Source organism: Pithys albifrons, chromosome 3 (assembly GCF_047495875.1).
Source record: "Pithys albifrons albifrons isolate INPA30051 chromosome 3, PitAlb_v1, whole genome shotgun sequence".
Lineage (NCBI taxonomy): Eukaryota > Metazoa > Chordata > Aves > Passeriformes > Thamnophilidae > Pithys > Pithys albifrons.
Genome location: NC_092460.1, coordinates 15,532,164 through 15,559,588, shown reverse-complemented (window position 1 = coordinate 15,559,588; position 27,425 = coordinate 15,532,164). Strand labels below are relative to the sequence as shown.

General features: G+C 41.3%; 1 protein-coding gene across 11 annotated transcripts in view; it reads right to left on the bottom strand.

Annotated features, from left to right (window-relative positions):
- DOCK3 (dedicator of cytokinesis 3) overlaps nucleotides 1-27,425 on the bottom strand; it is a 181,368-nt gene that overhangs the window by 64,751 nt on the left and 89,192 nt on the right. For all 11 annotated transcript variants that reach the window (XM_071550587.1, XM_071550594.1, XM_071550588.1 and 8 more), the window contains exons 11-17: nucleotides 24,838-24,898; nucleotides 22,298-22,445; nucleotides 16,986-17,074; nucleotides 14,673-14,798; nucleotides 5,330-5,454; nucleotides 1,218-1,380; nucleotides 639-745 (exon numbers count right to left, since the gene is read on the bottom strand). In XM_071550587.1, the coding sequence (XP_071406688.1) occupies nucleotides 639-745; nucleotides 1,218-1,380; nucleotides 5,330-5,454; nucleotides 14,673-14,798; nucleotides 16,986-17,074; nucleotides 22,298-22,445; nucleotides 24,838-24,898 (819 nt within the window). The remainder of the gene's footprint in view (nucleotides 1-638; nucleotides 746-1,217; nucleotides 1,381-5,329; nucleotides 5,455-14,672; nucleotides 14,799-16,985; nucleotides 17,075-22,297; nucleotides 22,446-24,837; nucleotides 24,899-27,425) is intronic.

Below are 27,425 nucleotides of genomic sequence, written 5' to 3'. Positions count from 1 at the left end.
TCATCAAGTCCAACCCTTGGTCCAACTCCAGTCCCTTTACCAGATCATGGCACTAATCTGTGCTTAACCACCTTGGGAGTCTGTACACACACACAAAACAGACCCAGCTCTGCAAAGCGTGGTCTCCTGAGCACCGACTCTTTAGAATTTACCAAAATCTTCCAACTGTACAACTTAGTGCTGCTGTCTGAGAATTGCACTGAGGAAATAAACCCAGGCAAAGCAGCAGGAAGGAAAAAACCCAGAGCACCCTCCCAAAGCCCTTGGCTGCAGGGCTGCCAAGCTGCAGCACTGTAACATGATGCATTTGGAGGACAGAATAATGGCATCACCCAAATGTCAGAATAATGCCACAGGCAGGCAGAACTCAGAATGCTCATGAACACCAGTGTGCTTGAAGTCAAAATGCATGGGATTAACAGCAGACAAATCAACATCTGAATGGAAAAGGTGAACTGTACCTAGAATAGAAGGTTCTATCCATACCATGTGATTTTGAATTTATAAAATTTTGAAACTGCTATTAATCCATTCATCACATACTTTAATAAGGGGGGAAAGAATAATGTAATGACCATTACTCATTTAAATGGAAGCAGAGATGAGCAGGTGAAAAGTCTGCAGAGAAGAGCCAGTACCTTATAAACATAAAGCTCATGGATATCATCTGACAAGGTAGTGCCATCATCTCTCATCAAAGGGGTGAACGCAAAACCAAAGAGCTTCTTTTCTCCCTTGTCTTTTGCTGTAGCAAGAGATAGAAAGAAAGAATTGTATTTGTACATATTCTATCTGTCTATACGCACAAGGTTCCTCACTATCATCTCCACAAAAAGCATACAGATTACAGAACAACTCTAAACCTAATTTCTTCTTTCTAATTCTATGCAAAGGACTGACAAGTTTCAAATCAAACACAAACATGCCAAACACAGCAAAATATAAACTAGTCATCCTGCAAAGAAAACACTCACAGAAAAACACACCAGAAGAAGAGCAGGGGAGAACATCCACAAAGCGCTTTGCCCTGCACTGGCTGCTCACAGTGTTTTTAATGCTGTTTAATAAATTCAGCAAACAGCTGGATAGCAGGGCCCCTTCCCACTATTAAAGGTACCCCTTTCCTGCTTCCACCCAGTAACAGCCTCATCCACGTATGAGCTGGCAATGGGAAGACCTGTGTCCTTTGTGTTCTCGTGGGCAGGTGTGGCACTCACTGGAGCAATGCCTGAACTCGAAGCGCAGGTGGGACCCCCGGAACCTGTCGATGGGGATGGGCAGCTTGATGATCTCGCCCCAGCGCGGGCTGTTGTTGTGGTAGAGCACAAAGGAGTGGTAGGCGCTCCTGCTCGGCTCCCCCGAGCCCAGGCTGATGCAGTCCTGCAACAAAGGAAACAAGCCCACATTACAAGACATCACATCACTACCGATGAGTCATTTTATTCCACAGTGATAACCTTTATATAATTCATGGCTTTCTATAGACATGAAAGAAGAGGCAGAAGCAGAAACTCAGACACAATGAAATGGGGAATTTTTGAAGAGATCTTTAAACTCTGTTTTGGGTCCAAGAGTGAGCCAGGAGACCTGTGATACCAGATGAATTTCAGTACCTTAGGTTATTATTTAAGCTAAGTTTTCCATCAGCACAGACTAGATACAATAAACACCTAGGTCCAAATATATCAGATGAGTCCAAAAAAATAGGACCTGATAGGACCATCATTTGTAACACTAGACTTTGCTGAAAAGATCCCTTAACCAGATTTCTGCTTCAGTATCTCAGTTCAGAAGAGATACCTTTTCAAGCTCTTACAAATGTTCACCTTTCAGAACTTTCTTTACAAGTATCCCAGAAAATTCCAATCAAGTTACTTCCTTGGTGTAAGTAAAGGATTTCTGTGTAATATTCATCACCTAAAAATACAATGGGATTTAAATCTCTGGTTTCAGATAAAATAAGCTCAGAGATCTTGCCCAGTCTGTGTATTTTAAAAATACAGACAAAGAAAAACACATGTTGATATTGTTTAGGAAATATAGAAATGCTTTCTCAGAACACAAGTGAAAGAAGACAGGAGAAATACTGAAGCCCTGAAATGAGGACAGTAAAAGGTCCTTTGTACTGAAGACATGAAGCAGAAAGCACATTTTTTAATATATAAGCACTAACCCATGCTCCAGACCCAGCACTTACAAGGAGATCCAAAAGACAGAACATCTCATAAAACCATGCAAAAAACCAGACAGCTTGGAAATTCTTCACCTTTAGCACATCCCAGGATAATGACTCCAGCAGGAAACAGGAGCTAAGCAGACCCAGAATGACACATGCAGTATAAATTCTGACCTAACCCCCCCGCCCCAGAACACTGTGATGACAAGAACTACTGGTCATTTCCCCAAGGCATCTCTAAATTCTATCTCAGGAAAATACCAACAATTTGGATGTTTTTAATCTCCAGACATCTTACTATCCAGTCCAGCATATCCCATTAACCAGACCCAGTTAGTTCGAGCTCTGGCAATATTCTTCTGGCCCTGAGAAAGTGCAGAATTTGTGAAGGAGCCCCAAAGAATGAAATGTTCTCTGGAATTTTGGGATTCAATGCAAGAACAGCCTCCTTGAGAGGGATTCACTGCAAAGGCTCAGATTCAAACTGAGTGACTGCAGTACAAACTCACACGACTCAGCCCTCTCAAGTGGTCCCTGGCAACCACATCATGTGCCACAAAGGTGCTGCTTCCAATACAGCAACAGGAATGAAGTGCTGCAGATATTACCAGGTTGGAGTGAGGGCAGTGGCACTTCTACAGACCAGAACTGCAAGGCCCCAGTTCTCTTTTGTAGCAAGGGTAACTTGCTGGGCTTCAACACAGCAACTGCAAAACTTGATTCTGCATTAGGTTCTTAGGAGAAAGCAAAATGTATTTCTACTTCTTCTCTAAGGTACAGTAAAAAATCAGATTTTAATGTGAGTTTTTTGTCCCCTCAAAAAATTACCTGCTCTGGCTGAGAAATGGTCAGTCTTTGAATGCTGTTTCATCCTATAAACTTAAATAAATGAATAGTCTTTCTTCTCATTGTAGCTTAGTTTCTATACAGTTACACTACAATTTATGGTCTATTTAATTCTGAATTGTGATCTGCAAAATACAAACATGAAACTGGTCTCCACACCCCCAGTTACCACAAGACCCAAATATGCAGGTGAATTAGAAGGCAGAAGCAAGTAAAGCAAGTTAAACTAGAAAAACTATCAGGTAATATTTCCATTGTTAGTGGTGTGCCTTGCAATTCATAAGATATTCCTGCCACTGAAACAGAAAGAATAGTAAGTGAGAAATGTGTCAGGGTTTTTTTTTTTAAGTTTTCAGACTGCATTAAAGATACCAACAATTGAGTAAGACCATTTTGAGAAGGAAATGCTCATTTTCATTTTGAACAGCACTACATTCTAGAAGTAATTTCACTACTTTCAATAGGACTATTTCTGGATCAAGATACACTCAACAGCAGTGAGGATCTGAGAATATTCTCATTAACGCTGCCTATGGTTCTGCTAAAGTCTCCACAAAGGCACAATTCAGACTTGCATTGTGCTGCTGGTTGGGGAAAGTTTAGAGATTTCACTCTAATACCAGAGGAAAACTTTGTGGCAATTTCCCCCCTTTACTGTGTAACTCTGCACACTCTCCCTTGGAAGTCTCTGCTCCAGAAAGGCCATGGCTCAGGAACAGAGGGGGATATTCCAGCAGGAAACAAGAACTGCCAAGGTGACAAGGGCTGAACTCAGCCCACATTCATGGGTATCACTAGATCAGACATCTCCTGACATCAGCCAAAGATCTTTGCTGCTTTGACTGCAACTGTACAGAGGGGAAATAACATTAAAACTGGGATAAAGACTTTCTTTTACATATGTGGCTTAAACTCTGAACATCCACAAAAGAGCCTTTTAATGTAAAGTCTCTCCTTTATGGCAAATCATAGAATGGTTTGGATTGGAAGGAACCTCAAAGACCATCTCATTCCAACCCCCTTGCCATGGGCAGGGACACCTTCCACTGCTCAGGGCTCCATCCAGCCTGGCCTTGGACACTTCCAGGGATGGGGCATCTACAGCTTCTCTGGGAACCTGTTCACCTGAATTGTTTCTAACTGGACAAACTACCCTTCACAGTGTTGGTGCCATGGCTGTTACATCACCCCGTGCACATCCCTAACACACTGTACAGTTGTTAAACAGGCCAGGGTTAGAAATGACAACTTCACCTCTGAGAATGACCATTCCAACTAAAATCACAGAAGTTGTTAAGACTGGTAATGCCTAGAAATTATCTGGCTTTTATATGCAATCATCAGCCAGAGTTACAGTATAATTAGCACCCATTATGTACATTGGGATCTGAAGATGCTGATATTGCGGTTTGAGGGTAAAGGCCTCTCTTGGTCCTAAGCAGACTGCTGTGAAATCAAGTAATGATTAAGAATTTGTCACTCAGTCTGAAAGGTAAAAACAAACCAACAAAAAAGGACTGTGATCTTCCTGCAACAGCTCTGAGCACAAATCAGTTCTGTGCAAGAGATCCACTTTACTTTTAATGAAATCAAAAGCAGCTGTAGCAATAAAAAAAAGTTCTTTCAATTAAAAGGATGTGTTTGGTACACAAGCACTTTAAATGCTTAGATTCTTCACAGTAATGGCTACAAAGCAGAGGAGGTAAACGAAAAGGTGGGGGAAGTTATTTCTGATAACTGCTCATGCTGAAATACTTCCTGTTTACTTCTCCATCCTTACACCCTCCCACCCCACCTTCTTCTCATCAGTAAAACTAAAGGAACAGAGAAAGGAACATAAAACACAGACCATTCCCATCCCCATCTGGAAAGAAGCCAGCCCAGGGTGAAATTTTATTCAAAGTTATTTTCCAGAACCACATTCAGTACTGCAGCTCCAACAACTCAGATTTAAGTCTCTGGGAATCACATTTCACCGTGTTGATTGACACACATTATGTAATTCCAGATTTGCCATACACCCTTCACTTCTGACTACAGCTGCTCTAAATTTTCTTTTTACTGTGGCCACTGACATTACACAAGCTTTTCAGTTTATGAATAATTTCTCCAACCCTTTTATCCTCATATAGGGGAAGTGTTCTGAAGACTTTCAGATTTATAACTGACCACTTCCTTCATCACAATACATAGTTTAAAAATTTCACAATAAAAAATAAAAATAAAGTAAGAGCTAGTTTTGTTGCAGCTCTTCCCCTGCCTGTCCCTGGAAGCAGCACCAGGAGCTCAGAGGGAATGAACACTCACCTTCAGGATTTCCCCATCTGCGTAGAGCACATACATGGTCACCTCGATGTTCTTCTGCACACTCTTCCCACCTCTCTCAAAGTCTCCCTTTTCCAGGGTCAGGTACAGGTCATTCCGAATGTCACCTACAGCGAAAGAGCAGAGCCACATCCCTGAATACCACAGGGAACGCTCAGTGGGTGTTCTCTGGCTCTGCAAACCGTTCTCTGTGTTCTGCAAGACCATGGCTGATGCCCAAATTCATTCCAAGCAGCAAGTTAATTGTTAATAAGGATGAACATTTTAATATCAGTGCATAAAATCAGACCATTGTTAGTAGTAATGCCTTTATTAAATGTGAACTCAGAATCAATACTGGCTTTTGTATAAGTGGGGAAGGGAAAAAAACCCTTTTCCTGCTATTCCTTTACCTGGTTAGCTGAGCTGGAAGTATCAGGCTAAACCTGACAAAACATCATTAGCCTCAGACTTCCTATTCCCAATATATTTTAAGAAAAAGAAGTGTTTTTGTGAAGATCAGCAGAACATTATGTTAGGTCAGCCCTTCAAGGATTTTTTATGTTTTCCTAATTTCCTTTCACAAAAACAACAAAATAAATGCAGCCTTTTTGGAAACCTGATTGTCATTCAATTCAGATGGATTAAGGAGGAATTATAAATATATTTTTCCTACATTTCTGGCTAGCCTCTGGTATCCATATGCCTGGCTATAAGGAAGAGGGCAAGATGGACACTTGCCAACCTCTCACTACATCACTGTCAAGAGCTTTCAGAGCAAATTACTATATTCAGAAATAGAAATGCTCACGTCTCTCTCAGCATCTTGTTATCCCAAATTTCACAGGCTCTAGAAGACTTTTTTTTCCCCTCTTTTTTTAGAATCTGATTTGGGAAACTGCTTCCAAAACCAATGTGGTCAATTCTAACGCCTGCACCAAAACCTTTCTGGAAGGTTTAGTTACTGTCGCTATTCCATGATGGTTCACACTTACCACTTCTTTTTGTGTACTTGCCAGACAGGCAAACATACTAAAGGGCAATATATATATATATTTTATTTTTTTTTAAATATAAACCCTTCCAAGGCAAGTATTTTGTTAGCAGCCTCAAGAGACTAAATAATGAACTAATGGAATGGTTATCCAGCAGAGCAGAGACTCCTTCAATGTCTGACTCCTTCCACTTGGAGAAGCAGATGCAGTTAAATCTGGGTATGAATCAGAAGAACAATGAAACAGCAGCGTTTGCTTTCAGGCAGTGAGGGATATCCTTTTGTGTCCCTCACAGCAGCACTTCAGATTCTTCCTGAAGTCCATAACCCACAGAATTTGTTCCCTAATCTACTGTAGGGACAAACAATAGCGGCTTTCAGTCCTGGCTTCACTTCCAGTGTTATTCCTGGAGGTAAGTACAAGTCTTTAAGCACAGAAACAGCTCTGAGCTGCCAGTGGTGCCTCCTGCAGGAGCTCCCTGTGCAGGGGATGTGTCTGCAAACCAACCCCTCCCTCTGTGCAGCCACACAGAGGGCTCAGAGGACAGGGATCATCACCAGGGAAAGGATGACAACAAGAGCCTGGTGAAAGACCTCAAATATTCCATCTGGTTCTTCTTATCGAAGAATAGTCATCAAATGAACAATCCACGGCCCATGACAAGAGAAAATTATCTTGCTGTTCAAAATCCAGCTGAGCTGCCTCTCTGCTGACTACAGGGATATCAAAACTCATCACAAAATATAGTTTAATCCAGGACTTTTGTTTTGAAAATCCTTCTGCTTCACTGACTCCATCTCTTTTGCTCAGCAGTTTGCACAATAAGAAAAAGAAGTTTCAATTTGTATGCTATAAATCTTAATAGAAATTAATTGTACTCACTATAATTAGCATTTTGGAGCTCCCTATTTATGACCTCTTTTCTGGAAGATAGTCTGGCTACACAAAGTCCAATATCAGATAGCAAATCATTTTCCAGCCTAAATTAAAGGCAGCATTTGGTTATATATAGCATCTTATCTTCTATTAAGCTTAACAAGAGGGATATTACTGCACTAATTAAAAAAAATGCCTTTGGGGTGGGGAGAAGAAGGATATAAAAACCAGTGGATTTGCATAAAAATGCAGAAAAAAAGGGAAAAAGCATTTTAGTGAAGTAAAATGGTGCACTTTCTCTTGCAAAAATAGTCTATTGAATCTTAAAAAAATAGAAAAGGTCACTGCATATGGTAAAATTAAGGAAGCAAATGCAGTTAGCAAAGACAAAAAGTAATTAACTATCAGGTATGGGGCTCTTTGGTTTCTTGAAAATGTGCAGTAAAAACTACAAACTCACACACTTCTCTTTGTTCCAGTGGAAATAACCTTCCTGTAAGGAGCCATCTCCTTTCCTCAAAGTACCACTTAAACCTCATTGCTTGCTGAGTCCTCACAAGCCTTTTTTCCTTCCAGTTGCTGATGGGTTTGGGGGATTTGAGCTCTGATACACTAATAGGCTGCACAGAAACTACTGCAAAGCTTCAACACCCATCAGGTTATGAAAATCTTCATTGAGTCTGCAAACTGCAGGGCCAGAGAGACCACTCAGCACCACAGCACAAACCAAAGGTGTGCTCAGCAGGATCAGATGGTCCTTGTCAGCTCTAACCCAGAGTGACAGCCATGCATTGAGTCAAAAATCTGGACAGACAGAGCTGTTCCCATATTAATTCTATCATAAAAAGAGATAAATACTGAACCCATTGAAGACACCAGACCATTCCTGCCCTTTGTGTGGCGCTCAGCCCTGGCTCTGGAGTGATGGGCACTCCTGCATGGTGGATCCCAGAGCCCTCCCACCTTCCCAAACAGGAACAGCAGAGCAGGGCCACTGGGAGCTGTGGCCCCCCATCACCAGCACAGCAACTAAAAGGTGCTGGAAGGCCAATGGGCCACGGGCACTTATGGAGTGAAGCTGCTGATGCCATTGTAAGCCCAGGTCTCTGTGCTGGACAGATATCAGGGATGAACTGAAAAGCTGATCAGTTTTCAGAATGGTGTTTGGTTCAAAGCCCATCTCTCCACAACTGTTTTCAATTTAAAAACAAAAGTAAACTGATTTTTAGTGTAAAATATATTATGCACTTTTTACACACAGTTACTGAAGTTCATTCCCTGTAAAATGTCTTGAAAGACAGTATTTTGCACAATAATATAAAAAGATTATTTTCTGATGTGTTATGGGGGTCTTTATCAACTCCCTTCACCTCTACTGGGGTTTGGTTTTGTTTATCTGTTGTAACCTATTTACAAAGCCTAATGTCAAATGTACAGTTCTTTAAATTATAAATCATAAATTATAACTGGGAGGGAGGTCGGTCACTTATATTGAAATGAAATCCTTTCTCATAATCCCTGAAGCTGCTTTAATGGCAATGGGGAAAAAAAGGAGTGGTGGAAAAGGCTACATGAGCCAAATATTGATTTTGTATTTGCAATATTAAAGGAATGTACTGGAAGACTTCCAAGTAGTTATTTATCATTTTTAAGACGGATAATACGAAGCAGTCCAATGGCCACTAATTGTGGAGTATCCAGCAGAATAAACAGGAATTTATATTGACAAGGTGTGTGGCTTTTCCACTGGAAGACCAAGCAGTTGCCTGAACTGCAAAGCAGTAACAATTACACAAACTGTCTGCATTTAACCTAACACTTTTACTCAGGGATCCTAAAAGATTCTGGACACTGAGGACAGGAACTGTCTCTTTTATACAGGGGAACACCATGTGAAAAAAAAAGTTACAAAATTCAGGTAAGTTCCTACAGGAGAAAGACTTTTTTTGACATCTCAATTCTAACAACTTTTTTTTTAATGCTGTCCATGTTTTGTTACTTTGTGAACCTGCAGAGGCCATTCTCTGTAAGCTTGGGGAAAGTGACAGCTCCCAGCAGTCAGGATGTGAAGGTCTAGTTTCAAGTAACTTACTAAAATAACTGTTTTTATCCAGAGAATTTTGGATTTTTTTAAACTGAAATCTATCTATGAAAATCAGTATTTATGTCTATATTTATTTCTGAGATGGCCCTATTGACTTACTGCCCCACACTGTGATATATGGTCTGCTTACTCTCTGACATCCCTGGGTTTAGTATCTTTTCAAAAATAGTGGCATTTTACAGAAGAGTGAAAGGGCAAGAAGGGTACTCAGAGTACCTTCCCTCAGGCTTCTGATACAAAAACAAGCCCTTGCACTTATGTCCTGTATGTATAAATAAACATCCCTACAACCAGATCAACCAGCATCACCCCACTGGCTTGGGCAGAGTTACACTAGTTTAAACCACCAAGGATTTGGCTCTCAGAGACTCAGCCCAGCAAGGAAAACCTTTGAAGCGAACTATAAAGTGTAGCTTTCCCCTTCTGTACAGTGTTGCCACGTGCTCTGGCTGTATCTGTCCTGGTTCTTCCCAGGGGTAACTGCTCTGCTTTCTGGATGAGAATCTCAGCTCAGACTGGACACTCCCCAGTGGGCAGCTCTCCCTGCAGTGGCTCTGGAAGCTGCTGCTTTGGAAGGGAACAGTGATTGGATTCTGCTCTCAAACAGCAAACTACCCCCTTACTTGGAGCTGTACCTTCCTCCACACAGACAACACACACTGAATTCCAAACTGCAGCCATTTCAGGTAGAGAAGAGAAACAGGGTGATGCCCACGAGCAGCTCTGTGGCCATCATGTCCCTGCACAGACCAAAGGGACCACTGGGCACCCTGACCAAGGGCACTGTGTGGAAAGGTCCCCAGCACCTCTGGCCTTCTTTCTGGCTGCTCTGGGCACTTGTTCCAATCACATCCTCACACTGTGTCACTTGCCCTGGCTTTAACAGTGCCATCCCCTCTGTGAGCAGAGCAGAGCCTGCTGTGCCACCCACCCGCTCACTCCAACACTCTGGGGATCACACCCAATCCATTCCAGCAGTTTATTTCTCTGCCCCTTCACCAGCCAGGCCCTGATGTCTTTTAAGGCCTTGCAATAGTTGTAGTGAGCAACCAGTAACATTACTGTGAGCAGCATTACAGCAGCAAGGGGAAACAAAACTTTTATCCATTGACTGTATGGCAAATTAAATTAGCTTTTTTTGCTCTGAAGAGAACATTGTGCAAGTTTAACTCTGTGTGCTCCTCTAGCTTTCAATGGGCAGAACACAATTGTTTCAAAGAAAAGGGATAAGCAATACTTAATAGGTTATTTGCTATCCATTGTCTGACTTTATACAATGCTCTTTTTAAATTCACTGATTTTCCTGAACAGTTGCCTTTCAGTAGCAGGAAGTTGGTTTTCAATGCTTTTCATTTTTATCTCCTCCAACTTTCCATTTCCAGAAGTTTATTTATGACAGTAAGAGTTTTATTCTCCCTGTAAACATTTTTGGGGGGTAATTATTACATAATTATGTCTTTGGGTCTTACTGACTTTCCTGCCATGAACATTCTAAGAATGGCTGATGGATTTGGCCATGTCCTTTCCTTAACATATTTTTGCCATGACTTTGTGCTCACTGATAGAACAGATGCTGAGATGTTTCTCACCTGTGCTACTAATTCACCTGCCACAGCTGCTAAACTTGCCTGAAACCCTGTGGTAGGAGGAGAGACAAAGTCTCCACCCCTCTGTTACCAAAGTTTCCCTGAGATGTCATGATTTGCTGTCTTCACCAATCCCCACATTCCATGGAAGATATGAAAATGGGAAAAAGCAAGCAATAAGCAGACATTACACAGAAAAGCAGAAACTTACACCCAACAATCTTCATCTCTGCATCAGAAAGAAAGGGGAGAGAACAAAGGGAAAGGAACAGGAGAGAAGCCAGGAAATTAAGAGGAGAGAGAAAAAAAGAGAAAGAAACATCACTCACGAGTAGAAGATGAAGCATGCACTTTTCATCAGAGGATCAAAGTAAAAGACAGAATATTATCAGCACATGGGGAAGGGGAGGGATGTCCTTGGGGGACTGACAAACACCAAGCCTGTGCAACAGATTCTGAGCAGCAAGTTGTGCACACAAACACAGCTGCAGTCCCAAAGCAGCACGTGCCCCATTGCTCTGAGCTCTGGGGAAAGGTACAATTGTCAGGATCACACTCACGGCCTTAAATCCAGTAGCAATTCAGAAAAGGCAAAGAAGAAACCTACAAATGAGCAAAACCCCACCGCACTTCTTCATGAGGCTGGTTTGACTGAATCCCTTCGGATTTGGACAAAAAAGACAATTGAAGGCTTTATGATGCTCTTCTCAGATCACAACACAGGAGGAAACAAAGAACATTTTATCTTTACAAACGAAGACAGGCATGGTTATTTTGTACAATGTGAAGCTTGTTCTGCATAGCCAGGCAAGATATACACTTTGTTTCTTTATGATGACCAGCTACCACTGATGCTGCTCATATCTGAGGGATAAAAAAGAGGGCTTGATAGAGAGTTAATGCCACAATTTAGAAAACAAAACAGGATAGGAAACCCACGTGGTAAGACACATCTACAGAATTTTAATGGTTAAGATGTGTACATGTGAAAGGATTTCTGACTAAAAGAGAAAAGGAAAATGTTCAAACCTATAACAAAGAAGATTAATTTGAAATACTACAGTTATTTACTCTTTTAAAAATAGATTCCTTGGCTCAGCAGAATGATCACTGCATATTTTAACAGTACTAGGTGATGTAGCCTGTATTAATTTGTTCATTAAAAAACATTTTTAAACCACACTGCCCTGAAAAATCTGCATCCACTTGCAAAATGCAAGTCATGAACTTTCTGTGTTGTCTTCTGGAAGAGAAAACCCCGTGCTTAATGACAGAGAAACAGTTCTGAAGCAAAGCAAGGAAAAGGTAGTTTTACAAAGACAAAGCAGCAGACATGGTTGAGAACTGCTAATGTCCATGACAGGCTCTGTTTGGTTTGGGGTTTTCTGTTTCTTTTTTTTGGTTGTGGGTGACCCCAGTAAATCATTTTTCAACTATAGACAATACTAGGAAAGCTAAGAAAGAATGTTTGATCCTGCTGCAACAACACAAGCACAAAGTAAACTGATACACACTCCTTGTTTGTGTAGCTTGGCTGACCCACTTGAAAGGTGACTTAACCCAAACGTTCTACCCTGGATGTCAGGTGAACTCAAACCCCAGCTTGATCTATTGTCTTAAAAGCAAACAACTGGCAAATATGTGCTGTCACTTGAATATGTCAAACATACTTTCATTAAAAAAAAATTGGTAAGTAATTAGAATAAACACTGTTTGCTGCATCAGTGGAGTTCCATTACATGCCAATCTTCTAATTTTCCAGAGACTTCACTATCCTGGAAAATACCCAACACACTGAAAGCCTTTGTTTAGAGTCCCATTCATAACTACCTCTCATCTCTACTCTGGCAATGTCCTCATTTATAATTACAGTGAAATTCCACTCACACTTCCCTTGGCTGCCTTTCTTCTCTTACCTGGTGTTCACAGACATGTCCAAACTGCCTTTCTCTACAAATGGAAGCCTTTTCCTTTCCAAACACAAACGCCTAAGGCTCTGCTATCTAAACTCTACATATGAAACCCTCTTGTGGCCCCCTTGGAACCAAGGAGAAGTTCTGTGTGTCCAATCACTCTGGAGAGGCAGGAAACATTTCACAGCAGAATGGTAGTTCTTTCCCACATTTGTTTCTATCAATCAGTACCCTAAGCACAGATATTTGTATATAAGTCCAATTCCAAAGAGATTATCACCTTAAAATCCCAGTGTTTTCTCCAGCAAGAACTGTAGTTCTCACAAAGAAAATCTGGAAATTTGAGTTAGCTACAGTGAATAGAGAATGTTAAAAGCTTAGGACAGGAGCACTCTGTGTATGAAAACTGCTGCCTGGCTTGTTCCAGCCCTGGCCCAAAGCCCTGCCCAGACCAGCAGAACAGAGAACAGCCCAGTGTGCAGCTTCCACAAAGGGGCTGGGGCTCAGAAAATAAAAAAGCCACTCAGGGTAACACTGAGGACACAAAGCTGTTCCTTAAGCTTCAGTGGCCTGAAGCACCTGAGGGACACTCCTATACACAGAAATGGAGGATGAAGCAGTTCTTGGAGGAGAATCAATTCACTCACACAGGTATGTAAATTTTATTTTTGATTTTGGCTTTTCTAGCCGTGATCCAGCTATTCCAGCTGACATATCCAGTTGGGACCTCAATTACAGCAAATCACCTTGCAGCAGCTGTGTCTGCAAAAGGACCTGTAATCACTCATCTCTTCTCTGTTTGCTTTGGGTCATGGCTGGAACTGCTGTAAGGTCACTAAACCCTCAAATTTGTAATTGGCCTTATAGCCAACATTCTCTGCTGCTCTATGACTACTATTTTCAAGCTCATTAGTAAATAAAACAGATGTTCTAAATCCTTTGACTCTAGTTTCTAGAAATGCTTCCCACCTACTCCCTGTTTTATTGTGGTTTCTGAAGAGCCTCCATAATGAAGCTACAACTACTCCTGGTACTGATGTGTCACTGCAGTCTCTCGAGTAATAAAACCTGATTTTTTTTCCCATTATGCTTTCATAAAATTTCCAATGTCTGCAAAGTCATCCTTGTTCTTGCTTACCATGCACAGCAATGAGGGAACAGTTCAAATGCTGCACGTGCAGTGCAATCACCAAGCCTGTTCCTTCCTACACTGCAGGGGTCAGGACACTGTAACACACCAGGTTTATACCATTGCAGGACTGGTTATGTTCTGGGTTCTTCCCTAACTGAACTCTTGGCTGTGCTGGGGCTACCTCAGTTTGTGCCAAAACAAGAAGCATTTCCAGCTGCTGCTCCAGAATTCAGGAGCACAGAAGCAGAGCAGCACTCCAGCCCAGACACCTGTTCCACAGTCCGGGGGGAAACCCACCCAGACCTGCACCCTCTGTATTGCCAACCACCACAAAAGGTTACACTGACTCAAGAAAATCAAGGCTGCAAAGGGGAATCTCTTTTCCAGGCTTTGGATTATTGAGAAGGACCTTGGTGCATTTAAAAAGAAACATCTCTATGCTTGAGGGATCCATCTCCCTGCATGAGGGTATCTGAGTGCCAGGGGTGCTGGGGGAAGTGTCAGGGCAGTCTTTCCAGATCACCTTCTACACATGTGAACTGAACACCTTCTGTGACTACAATGTCCATTGATTACAATATTTTAGGATGCTGCCTCAAAGCTGGAATTGGCATTTACTAATAAATAAGGCAACTCTTCTATTAGTACCTATCCCAGTAGAGCCCCCAGCCCAGTGCCCTTTGTGGGAGTGTATGAATGAACCCCCACCAGTATTTTCAGATGAGAGCTGCTGTGTTTACCTGGCATGATGACATCAGGGAAACCCAACTTCCTGGTCACAGATACGCCCCTGTTGAAGATCATGGGGTTTTCCCTTCGGATCTGCTCCATGTCACCACGGAGAAGCTGAAGAGAAATTATAAGTCCTGGAAAAAAATCAAAGATGTTCATTGTTTCTGACCTAAGAATTAGATGTCTGTGCACACAAGGCATGCAGGTAAACTAACTCTTTGCTCCACAGTTAATTTAATACAAGTAAACAAACAGAGTTCTTTTCTCCCCTGGAGTAAATTAAAGCTGAAATGGAAGAAACACAACTGTTATAATGGGTCAATTACAAGCACAGCATTAGATTAAAATACAACTTTAAAATATCAGAATACTTCATTTTGCAGGCATGTCACAAGCTACAGTAAGTACTTCCATTGTTTCTCTTCTTCACATACAGCAGGATACAAGACATGTATGAGCAATGCCACTCTATCTGAACAACCACCAAGACCACAGTGCTGTAAAACATCTCTAAAGTGCCCTTACTCATGCTTAGTACCATGAAAAACTTAAATCTCAAAGCATATCAGTTTCTTTAACTGTTTCAGAGAGGAGTATTGACTTTAAGGAAACTCTCATCAGCCATCTAAAGTTCTGCTATTCCCTGAGCTTAATGCATGGCCCTTGGGAACAAAATTTATCACCATTTTGTCAGACAAGTCACCAGGGGAATGAAACCAGGAGTATCATGTACCTCCCACCCAATTCCTGCTTTCTTCCCTTGAAATCACTTTCAAGCCTGTTGTTTGGCTTCAGCCAAATTTGGCAAATAAATGGATATCTAGATTACATGAAGATTGTATAAAATTTTGTGAACACTGGGATTTGGGATAAAAAAAAGAGCATAAAGCCTTAAAATGAAGGAAAAGGGAGGCCAACCAACCAGCTGGAGAGACAGCATGGATGTACTCAAAAGCTGCCAAAACATGGACTTGCAACTGTCCAGCTAAGTAGGCAGAAGAGCACTGCAGAGCTCTGCAGGAAAAACACAGGCTTTAAAACCATGGAGAAAATCCAGACCCTTTGGATCCCTCATACAAGTGTCTGTGTGTGTGTGTGGGCTACAGGTTTCACAGCACACAAGAGACACACACTCATTACAAACCAGTCTTGACTATTATTACCATTTACAGAGAAACTTCTTCATTTTATATCCTCTTTCGCTACTAAAAACAAACTAATGAAAATAAATTCAAAAAATTCCAGCATAAAGGGATTGGAGCAAATTTGGAAATTCAAACCTTCTGGTACTTAACAAAAAGCACCAGAAATAATTTATCATCTGTTAGTCAGCCACTATAGGTAACAGAACATACAGTTTTTCCAACATGCTATTCATATATTATTTATGTGATACCTTCCCACATAATCCACCCCAAAATCTTCTGCCCAGCTCTCCCCAAAGGTTCTGTACTCCCCAGTCCTCTCCTCCACCCAGCACATCCTTCCAGGCTGTTTCCATTCCTTGCAGCAGATCTGAAGGACCAACTTCACACAAACCCTGGGAAGGTGGTGAGAGGAAGAACCCTTGAGCTTTGCTCCAGGGATCAACATATTTGTGGTTTGAGAATTTTCTCACTGTAAGAGCAGGTTCTGGGAGGCCCAAATAGTATCAGTTATGCTTAAATCAGCCTGCAACCCTGCCCTTCCCACAGGACAACTCCTCTGCCAAGCTCCAACCTCCCCTTCCAGAGATGCACTTCATCTTAATGAAACATCTGAAATCATTATTTTAAAAAGCCTGAGGCAAAGGTAAAGAAGTTATAAACAATTCAGGTAAATACTTTGATGGTAACTGCTCCTCCTGTAAGGTAACTGTAAGAGGAGGAGCAGCAGGGAAGGAGACCAGCTTCCCACACAGTAGAATTCCAAACCTGAAAAATGTTTTATTTGCTTACTTGTTGTGCTTAGTAACTTCTATGGGAGTGTGAACTGCACATTCCCCACGGTATCTCAATATGTAAACAAGTGAAATTAAGACAAATTCAGTATTTGGTCATCAAAATGCTCGTGAATGGGGCAGTTGGTACTGAATGCAAAACTTGCTTTAATGAAGCAGAACTGCATCCTATCAGCTGGTTCATTTGGAATGGGACAGCAATGATAGCTCTGAATTAGCAACTACAGACATCATTAGATGAGGTAAAATGATTTACTTTCCATATTTATCTGTCATTATCTGGGAAAGTAACACCTCACATCTCAGTGAATTTCTCTGCTATAAATAACCAGCCCTTTCCCAAAGGAGATCATCAGCTGCTGTTGTGACAATGAATATTTACCATAGTTGGAGCTGGGGGCCGTGTACTTGGTGCTGGACTTGCGGATGATGTTTTCGTGGATCTGGCACCACTCGTTTTCATTGTTACACCTGAAATAAAAGAGCACTGATTCAAGCCAAATGCTTTCTGCTGAACCACCTCAGAACAGGAGAGTCAACTTTGCTGCAGAGACAATGCTGTAGGGTTTGGATGAAGAAGAGAAATCTCACATGAGTCTTGCTTTTAGAAGTGGAAGGAAACAAAACATTGTCTAATAGTTACATCATTTTTAGGGACACCTTGGAGCCAGTAGTGACTTTTCTGCCATCAAATCCATTGTTCCACTCCTCAGATTACAACACAACCAAGAAAGCTCTGGACATCCTATTTGAATTCTGTGCACATAGAAAATTAATTCTGAGCCAAAATTAACTATTGCCATGTATTACTTTTTAGTTTTTAATTTATTAAAAAATTTAAACAAAGGAATAAAAGTTAGATTTGAAAGACTAAAAAAAACCCCTGATATTTTTAGTGTCTTGGGCATTTACAAGTCTTTTGATTACCCACATATTTTACAGAATGCCTTGAAACATGTTGCAATGCCCCCAAAATGCAAGGACTGCAGTGTCACTGAGAAAGGAAACAAGCCCCACATTCTGAGTCCACAGACTACTGTCCCATTGCATGAGAGAGACAGACTGGGAGAGAGAGGCAAAGAACTGAAGTGACCCTCTTCATGAAGCTTTTCCATGAAAGATGAGCCATGTAATCCTTTCCTTCGTGAAAAAATGGCACCTTTGCCACAAACAGTGCTATTGGTCAAAAAAAAAAAAAAAGGAAAACCAGTATGTTGAACTGCATTTTAAATTCAACTGTGCTTTATTTAAATCACAACTGCAAGATTTAATGATTCCCTGTGAAGTCAGCAATTTTTAACTCAGCAGCAGCGAATCTTATTTTTCCAGAAAAGCAATTGAATTAAACAACTTAATTAAACTTCTGTCCTATTGACTCTTAAAGGTTAAAAAAAGAGAAGATAATACTCTAAGCTTTCAGCTTCCATGAGTCTTGGGAAATAAGTCACTTTGCAAAACTTCTCCCAAGGATATTAACACTTTTTCCCTTTTTTGCTCCCCCACAAGAGCACAACCCAGCAGCACAACCAGGGTAAAACACAAACCAGCCACTGTGAAGACAGGAGGGGTTTTTTGGTTTGCTGCATTATGTCCCTGAAGAATAACAAGGCAGAAGGAATTCGGGCTATCTAGAACAAGTAGTAGCTGGTGATTTCCTCCAGCCTCTGCATTACAGAACCACAAACTGCCAAGAATGAGATAACCCACAAAGCCTGTTCTGGCACTTGCTGACATCCCCCAAATGTTGTTGTAGCAGCAAAAGGGACAAAGACAACTTGGAATAAAAGAAAGACAAAGCACAGACAGTAAAATAGGAAAATACAGAGAAAGATCATTAGCAGTTACTTTCTTCCACTGCGGCATCCAAAAGTATTAATTTAATTAAAACACTGATCAGGCTGTATTTCTGCACTCCTGGGTTACCTGGTGCAGTTGGATTGGGATCATCCCACCTGCAACCTCAGCTCCACCTGTCCCACCATCCCTCCTTCCCCTGTGCTGGGTGTGGGTAACAGATACCTCAGATCACTGTTAAGAGCTTCTAAACACACAAAAAGCTTCCCACAGAGGCCACAGGACACAACACTTGGGCAGGGGAGAGGAGCAGCCAGGCTCAGGTACCCTGCCCCGAGGTGGGTGGGGATGGGATGTCAGAGAGTACATCCCTGTCTGTTCCTGTTCCTGTTCCTCTCCTTATGGATCTGTTGTTCATAAACTTGCCTAATTCCCTCTGGACCTGCTCACACTGCCTGAGGTTGTATCTCTTCCCACCCCTCTCCAAGCTGGAGCTTCCCACATTCTTCATTTCTCACAAAGAAATGTCTCTGTGTCATTAAACATTTCACTTGCTCTACTCCCCACCTCCTGTAACTACCACATCCCTTCTGGGAGGAGAGATCAGCTCTCCACAGTCACTCAGGACAGGGCAGCACTGAAGGGACCTTCCAGAACTTCACAGGATGGCAAATTCACTACATTTCACGCCCCAAACCAACCTCTCAAAACCAAAACACAACAGAGCTAAGGCATTAATGGACAGTACAAATTCCCTGCCAGTAATTGTGGTGTTCTGTGCTAATTCAGCTTACTTATCAAGACAAAATAATAATTATCTTCACATAGCCAAGACATTAAAAGGTCATTTATCCTACTGCAAATAACAAGTCTCCTAACAGTAGAGGGATATCCTGTAGGACAAATACCTTCTTCACAGACAAGATTACAAAAAATGTCTAACCTCTGATAATGATTAGTTGCTGTACCAGCCTCTGGAGTGAAAGTTAAAATAGATTTCAGCCTCCAATGACTTATGCCTTAAAAACAACCTGGAACGTTATCCCAAAACCAAAGAACTGCAAAGATTCCTTAAGGTCAGTGTTGGACCAAGTACCAGTGTGAGGTGCACTTTGCATTTCCTGAGCACAAAGAGGAAGGATATTCTGCCAGGTTTGACTGAACTCCCAAGCTGGCCTGAAAACACTCGCTTGGAATGTGTTTCATTGTGTTCATTATTTCACTTGTCCAAATACCAAACTTACAACAGAATATATTCCTCCTTTAAATAAGAATTTTCTCCTCAGCCATCCATCACCTTTTGAGGTTGGCTGGTTCTACAGCAGATTCACCACGTGGAATGTTTGCCATCCCCCAGCTGGGCACAGCAACGGGATGCACCCTCTTGTCCAGCTGGGCAAACAGCAACTATGGGGTATCAAAAGGGAAAGGCATTCAGGCATTAAGGGGAAAGAATTTTAAGAGCTAGTGCTGGAGAAGGAGATAAAAAAGGATAGAAAGAAAACAGTAAAACTGAAAAAAGATAATATGAAAGAGAAATACATGAAGTTTTTAGGAGAATGGTAAGATTAGCAAAAAAGTAACGTTAAATGAGCAAAAACTGTCATTAAAGATAAATTTAAAAAATTAAATTGAGTGATTTAAAAAATACACTGAGAATTTAATTTCCATCTCTCTTTTTAAGTATTTTACATGTATATTAAAAAGAATTATAAAAGTAAACCTTTATGCTTTTACATAATGAGCTTATAACTACAGCTGTGGTACTATATCCTCTTAGGGAGATTTTAACATGACTGTGGGATTAACAAAGAGGAAAATCTCAATTGTGAGAAAAGTATTTTTTCAGACATACATCTTTAACAATAATAAGGCAAGCTGAGGAAGACTTGTGAAGTAAATTGATTTTTTTCCCTCCCTCCCATAAGCATTCTCTCTTGTGGATCCAGCACAAGTCTCACTGAAAGACCATGTATTTGTTTCAGCCTTTGTTGGGTTTTCAGTGTCACCAATTTTTTCCAGCTTGTCCCTGTGAAAAGGCTTTCCTGGCTGGATGCTGCTGGTGGCTTTAGCCAGATATGCACAAAAGGAATGCTTTTTACTGCTCCTCAAAAAATACAAACACACCTCTCTCCTTATTTCATCTTTATGATGTTTTTGAGTTGGCCTGAGGCATTTTCGCAGTAATCAAAATGAGAGCAGCAGGTAAGAAAATCAGTTCAGTGCTGTTTAAGCATTCACATTCAATTTTAAACTTACAAAGGACAAAAACCTGTCATTTCAATTGTAGCCTACAAAGCAAGAAAAGGAATCTGCCAAGAAGAGATGCAAGAGATAAACCTGTGAAAACTCTGCCATGAAAGACCAACAGCTATCAAAGCTGCAGAGGGGTGAGCTGGTGCCCTTCAGATAAACCCACATTCCCTTCCGAATGTTTCTGCTGGAGGTTTACAGAGAACACTCCAAACAGGAGTAATGTACAAGGATGATGTACAAGACTTAAAACAACCCAAGAGAGTGATAATAGTGATAAAAAATTACAAGCACCTGATTAGAGAGCTGAATTCTGCTATGGGCTCTCCCTCCCCTCTGGGAAGGCAGCAGGGGCTGTGTGAGGGATGTAGAACAAGGGCTGGGGGAGCAGATGTGAAGAACCACAGCTGGCAAAACCTGCTCAGGCATTGGGGCACTGCTGGTACTCTGGGTGTGTCAAGGGCTTCCATTGCAACAAAACACTTCAGCCCAAGAGGGAGAAAAGGGAAGCTCTGTATGCCGAAATTTTATCATTGTACCAGCTCTAAGTGGCCGTGTGACTTTATTTGTCCAGTATTTTAACAAGTTTTTCCTCCTCTATTTTCCAGTGAATCAGCAGCTAAAGGTGCACTAAAAGGTCATTGAAACAGAAATACGATAATCAGAATGTTCCATTTCTGTAAACATTCAAGATGCTGCAGTTGCAATGCATTAACACCATATCTACAAGGACAACATTAACATGAACTATATAACCAAAACCCACCAGTCTGAGATAAGCTGGAACTGAATGGTCACAAAAGGCCACAATTCTCCAGATTCTACCAACAGAGAGAAGATGACCTTTTTTTCCCTATAATTTGAGAGTTTTGCTACAGTTTTCATAACTGTTGGCAAAGGAAGAATGGAGGAGCTGACTCTGAGAGACTTCTGTTTGGACTTTAGAGATTTCTAATGGATGAAGAGACATCCAAGAAACTTTCAGTGAGCAGTAAAAGATGTTTTTTCATTTACAGTTTCCCTTGAAGGTCAGTTTTGCTGCTGCTGAATGCACTTCTCAAAGAATAACCAAGTTCTATAACCTGCCAAATTATCTTTTTACTGTGGTCACAGACCACAGAGCAGTGTCAGCTGTATCTCAGCCCATCTGCAAAGCAGATCTTGCCAGTATTTATTCTCACTGACAAGAGCTTTAAATATTCCCTGCTGTCTCCAGACAGTTTGTCTGTGGTCTCTTTATTACAACTGTGAGACCACATTTCATAATAAGATTTTGTTAGTTCAAAGTTCAAAATCCCAAATAACTAAAGACAGATTCTTGCTCCAAAAATGTCAATTTGTTTTGAGTTTTTAGGTCACACGCTGTTGACTTCAGTTGTTTTCTACTTCCTTTTGTTGGTCACCATGACTGGCAAGGAATAGGAGATGAGGCACAGTCACTGTTCCCCTCATAAGATGAAATACAGTGTATTTCTTTGAGCTCAAGCTTAGCAGATTTTAAATAAATCACATTAGCAGAAAAGCAGCAATATGCAATAATTTCTGAAGCATTTCACGTACTGAAATATCTCTAGATAATGTTCATTATTTTCTACGAGCTGCTGGAATAAGAAACAAGCAAAAAACTTCCTTTGAGGAGTTACTCACGTGTAAACTTTGAGAACAAAATCCTTCTCTTCCTTTATTTCTGAGATTGACTGGAGCACATCCATGATGCTCAGCACGGCACAGCCATAGGGGCGGCGATAGTGCAGGTGAGGGGGCCCCTTCTTGGAGTCATTCAGCAACATACGCCCTGGAATGCAGAGAAATTGGGAGCATCAGGGGCTGACCTGCAGCCACGCTGTGTGTTGGGTTCCATCACCCCTCTGAGGACGCACCTATAGCGGGATTCAGCTCCAGCCTGCAGCCTGACACTTCTGCACTGGGTCTGGTGGAGATGCAGCTGGTTTTCCCCACCCAGAAAGGTGTTGATAACACACCAGAGATGCTGGGCTGTGTGTTGGTACCCAAAAAGGTGTTGGTAACACACCAGAGATGCTGGGCAGTGCTGCCACAGCACCAAAGTTGCCTCTGCAATATCCCCCCCTCACCGGGAGGCTGGGGATGGGCCAGATACTGGGAGGGGATACAGCCAGGACAGCTGACCCAAACTGACCAAAGGGATGTTCAAAACCACATGACATCTGCTCAGCAATAAAGGCAAAGAGAACAGAGGAGGAGAGGGGGGCATTTGTTACTCCCAGCTTTTCCTTCTGGAGCAGCCTCCACATGTGCTGAAGCTCTGCTTCCTGGGAAGACATTGGCTGCTGATGAGAATCAGGGAATGAATCTTTTGTTCCCCTTGGCTTCACCACGTGGTCTTTGCTTTTGGTTTATTAAACTGCCCTGACCTTCACCCATGAGTTCCTCCATCTAATTCAACCCCCACCCCTGTCCTGCTGCAGGGAGGGATAGAGCAGCCTGGAGGGCACCTGGAGTCCTGCCAGGGCCAATCCACCACAACTTTTCACTCCTGAACAGTCTCAAACCCAGAGATCCATTTGAACCCACTTGACGCCCTGGGCTGCTTTAATTAAGGCCCATCACCTTATTTAGCTAAACAGAGAGCCAAGGGCAGAGTGAGCAGAGTCATGTCTGGCCATCTTTGATTTGCAGCTCCATGACACGTATTTGCATTCAGATGGGCTGACTACAAATCATCTCTGGAATGAGCCAAGAATGCAGCTTGTACTCACCAATCTGACCCACACAGAGATTCACTGTGGTCCTTCCATTACAGCTCAGTATTTACACAAATTTTCACTTTATACATTGTGTATAATTTATTATATATTAGTCATATATCATGTCTGTCTTGAAGCGCAGGAAGGAGAATTCTGAGATACTGACTTCCTGTTATTCAGGCAGTTTTTAAACAGAATAAAAAATGCCAAGGCCAGAAAAATCACTGTGATAATCTCAGTAAGCTTGTAATTACACACAGTAATTTGTCCAGCTCCTCTCACATCAAGGTTAATACAGCATATCTTTGCACAAGCTTCATTAATCATCTCCAGTGATAACAGAGTCACTTGTGGCTGCCAAGGCACATTGTCAGTCACAGGACAACAAAAAGCGTGGTTTCACTAAGCTGTTTAGACCTGCTGCACCTCAGAAAACTGTCTGTGGTTGGCAGGGGGTGTGGGTTGGGAAGAGTCAAGAACCCTTTCACTGCAGGCACTCTCTGGCCATTCCTCAGGTACCTGAAAACCTGAAACACTTCACTGACACTGCACCACCCACCTCACAGTAACACACCCGAAGGAACTGTCTGCTATTCCCACTATATGTTGTTAACACTTCAGTTCTAATATTTAAAACAAGTTATACTTAACCTAGATAAAATATGTAATTGCTGATTTCTCGGGGGAAGTACAGACATTAATAACTGAGATCCACTTATACCTGTTACTAACTAATTATATCCTTTTTAACTTGAACTTTTTTCTATCCAACACCTTCCATCTACAAGAGATTCCAGCAATTCCATTCACTTTATCTTAAACACACTGCTGGGGTAAGAACTATGGGCACTGCACTCTACTGTATAAGACACATTTTAAACTGAATTTCAATCATAAACACTTCCCATTCTGCTACTGTAAGTGTCAAAAAGAATAAATGAAGCCTAACCTGGCCAAAGACTAATGAAGGAAACCCATTCTCCCTAACCCCAAGTTTAGGCATCTCCCTGCACTTGAGTGTGTGTTCCTGGAGGCACCAGAGACTCCTGGAGCAGGAAGCAAACCTTGACAGGTATCTGTCCAACAGCCCTTGATTTACCAGCTGTGGATGGTCAGACATGCTGCTGTCCTGCCCTGTCAATGAGCTGTAATCACCAGCAAAAAGACTTCACTGGAAATTGTTAAACACTAAACAAAAAAACTTTATTTAGTTTGTCCCTCTGCCCTAAATGTGGTGTTTAATCAAGTATTTTCTTTCAGACTAAGAAAAACCCATCAGTGTTAAACAGCCATCAGTAACCTTTTAACACAGCTCCATACGGTCTGAATGCTAATCAGGCTATGACTGAGTTTTCCATGTGATTAAATCATTATTATAAAGCCAGCTAATTAAAACATGCATTTAAAAATACTCCCAAAGCATTGCTAATGACACCTATTTCAGTCTAAATCATACCGTACCTATTCGGATTACATGGGCAACTATGTACAAATCCCTCTTCATGTCCTTGCTGCTGAGATCCTGGAAGGGTGGAAAAACCAGAGACATTAAAAGGAACACACTGCACTTCCAGCATGAGTGTCTGCAACTACACCCATGGATGAGAACTGTGAAATTCCATGCTACAGAAAAACAGCTCAAAATTTTGAAAAAACAGCTTAAAAAAAAACAACCCAAAAAACCCCCCAAAAAACAGGAAAAGGGGAACCTACAGAAGAGCAAAAGTAAAGCTGGAGTTAATGAAGACAAGGAAGTATTACTGACCTTGAGAAACATTTCATAATAAAGAAATAAATTAACAATACACATAACACTTTTCAATAATCCATCACCACAGCATTTTGCATTTACATGTTGTTAGATGTCTTAATTGCAATTTCCTTGGCATGTTGCAGTTTTCACTGGTAACTTAATAAACAAATATCAACTTCTGAGATATTTCTTTGCCTTTTTTTTCATTACAAGAAAGATCTAAGAAACATTTCTTTCTAAAAACATTAGCATTGGTCAACAAGTGTTCCTAATGCTACCAAACCTCCCAGACAGGAAGATTTTAAACAGACACCATGTACTGTGAGAATATTCATCAGTGTTTTAGACTGATAAAAAAGGCTCCTCGTGCTCTACAGCAACAGGGGCTGCCTCTTTCTCCACTCTATTAAGTGCTGCCATCTCAATGTCAGGTATTATTTATGCAAAAATTAACTGGAACAACCTCAGATTCAGATAAAGTCTTGTGGTTTTGCTTTAAAAACATCTCAACTAAGAGTTTTAAAGCCACTGTAAAAGAAAATAAAGGAATTTTAATATAAAGGCGGGGAGGAAATTTAAACTGTGGACATCTAAGGTATGTCATGCCTAGTCTGAACCAATTCCAAATGAAAAATTGCATTTTGCTGAAAGCTAAAATGTGAAGTTTACGTCACACAGCAAATTTCTTTCCCATGTGACCTGAGAAATCAAGTCTCAACAACTGAGATGAAAATGGCAATGCAACTCCAGATTACAGGGACAGGTAGCACAGTAAAATCTGGGCACACTGACTGAGAACTGGGCACAAAGGGAATTTATTCCAAGGAGAGGTTTCAATCCCTTTCCCATGTGCTATGTTGCTAAATTACAGCAGGCAAGCCACAAATTCATGGCTGTATCTCCTCACTCCATCTAAAAGCAGTGCTGCATTTCCCAGGGCAGCAGATGCAGGGAGCTGCAAATACACTGCTTGGGATCCTGCTAAAGAGCAGATCGTGCCTCTCCTGAGCCAAAAAATTAAGCTATAAAAATCAGCTTTAGCATTTTCCCTGCAAGTTTTGTTCTGCTGCTGCACCAATAAGGGAACACACTTTCTAGGCTTCCCCCATCACCCAACATACCAGTGCAGCAGCATATGGTAGCCTTTATCTTGCATGTCTTGGATACATGAAGTTTCACACTAAGAAGGGATTTGACATAGTTTTAATCTCAGTAGCTCCTCACAAGACATTTCAAAGAGAAAAAAACCTTGGAGGTAGTGCTTAATGCTCTAGAGAGCAATAGGTTCTTGAAAATATCTGTGCTTTGACAAGGGGGGATTTTATTATACTATCAAATTACCAGTTCTAATTAACAGCAATTTAAAGAACTATTTTTTTAAAGGGCAGCTGTCAAAACATCAGAAAATGGCAGGGCATGAACATATTGAGGGGTTCACACTTTAGTTGCTTTTCCATTTCACAAAAAATACCCTGTGTCACAGTCAAAAGACAAAAACTGTGGGCCCAGATGGCCTCATGTTTCAGTTTGCACAGCAGAGGCTTTTTACAAGGCAAGGAATTCTCATTATGACATGGACCAAACAATCAAAGCCCAATCCCTGAAGTTTTCAGTTAATTCCTCTGCAGAGAATCCATGCACATGACTTTGGACAAGAAGAGGACAAACTATATCCACTGTTTACTTGTGTGCACTATAAATAAAGACAGAAAGGTGTTTTTAGGACTGTATGTACCAGGTGGGTATTTCCACATCCCTCTGAGCTTCTTAAATTATTCTGGTTCATAACTAAAATAGTTACATAATAATTCTGATTGAATTGCTTTCTAGAGAATCACCCCTAAATTTTCCCCCCAGTACTGGATATAGAAAAGAATTTCTCTACAACAATGGTTAGTTTTTTACAAGGCTGGTTTCTAGACAGGTCTGGCTGTTTGTTAAAAAACCCAACCACCATCACAGCCACCCCCAAACCCCTGGAATCAAGGATACCACTCTGCTACTAATTAGCTATTGAATTCAGCTGCCACAGAGAATGAGAACAAAAGTAACAAGCTTCTACTGTGTGGTTATGTTTTAATCCAAACCCAGGAATGCTTCTAAAGCTGCATAGGCTGAGTGAGCTTTGATCTTCAGAGCAAGCAGCTTCTCACCTTTGCTATGAGATGACAGCAGATGTAAAACCAAAACCTGAGTAGTTCTGAGATCTTACACAAGGAGACAGCTGAAGTCCTGCAAGTAACAGAGCAGGAAAAGACAGGGATTCCTTGAATTGTCTAAGATATGAGATTCTTGC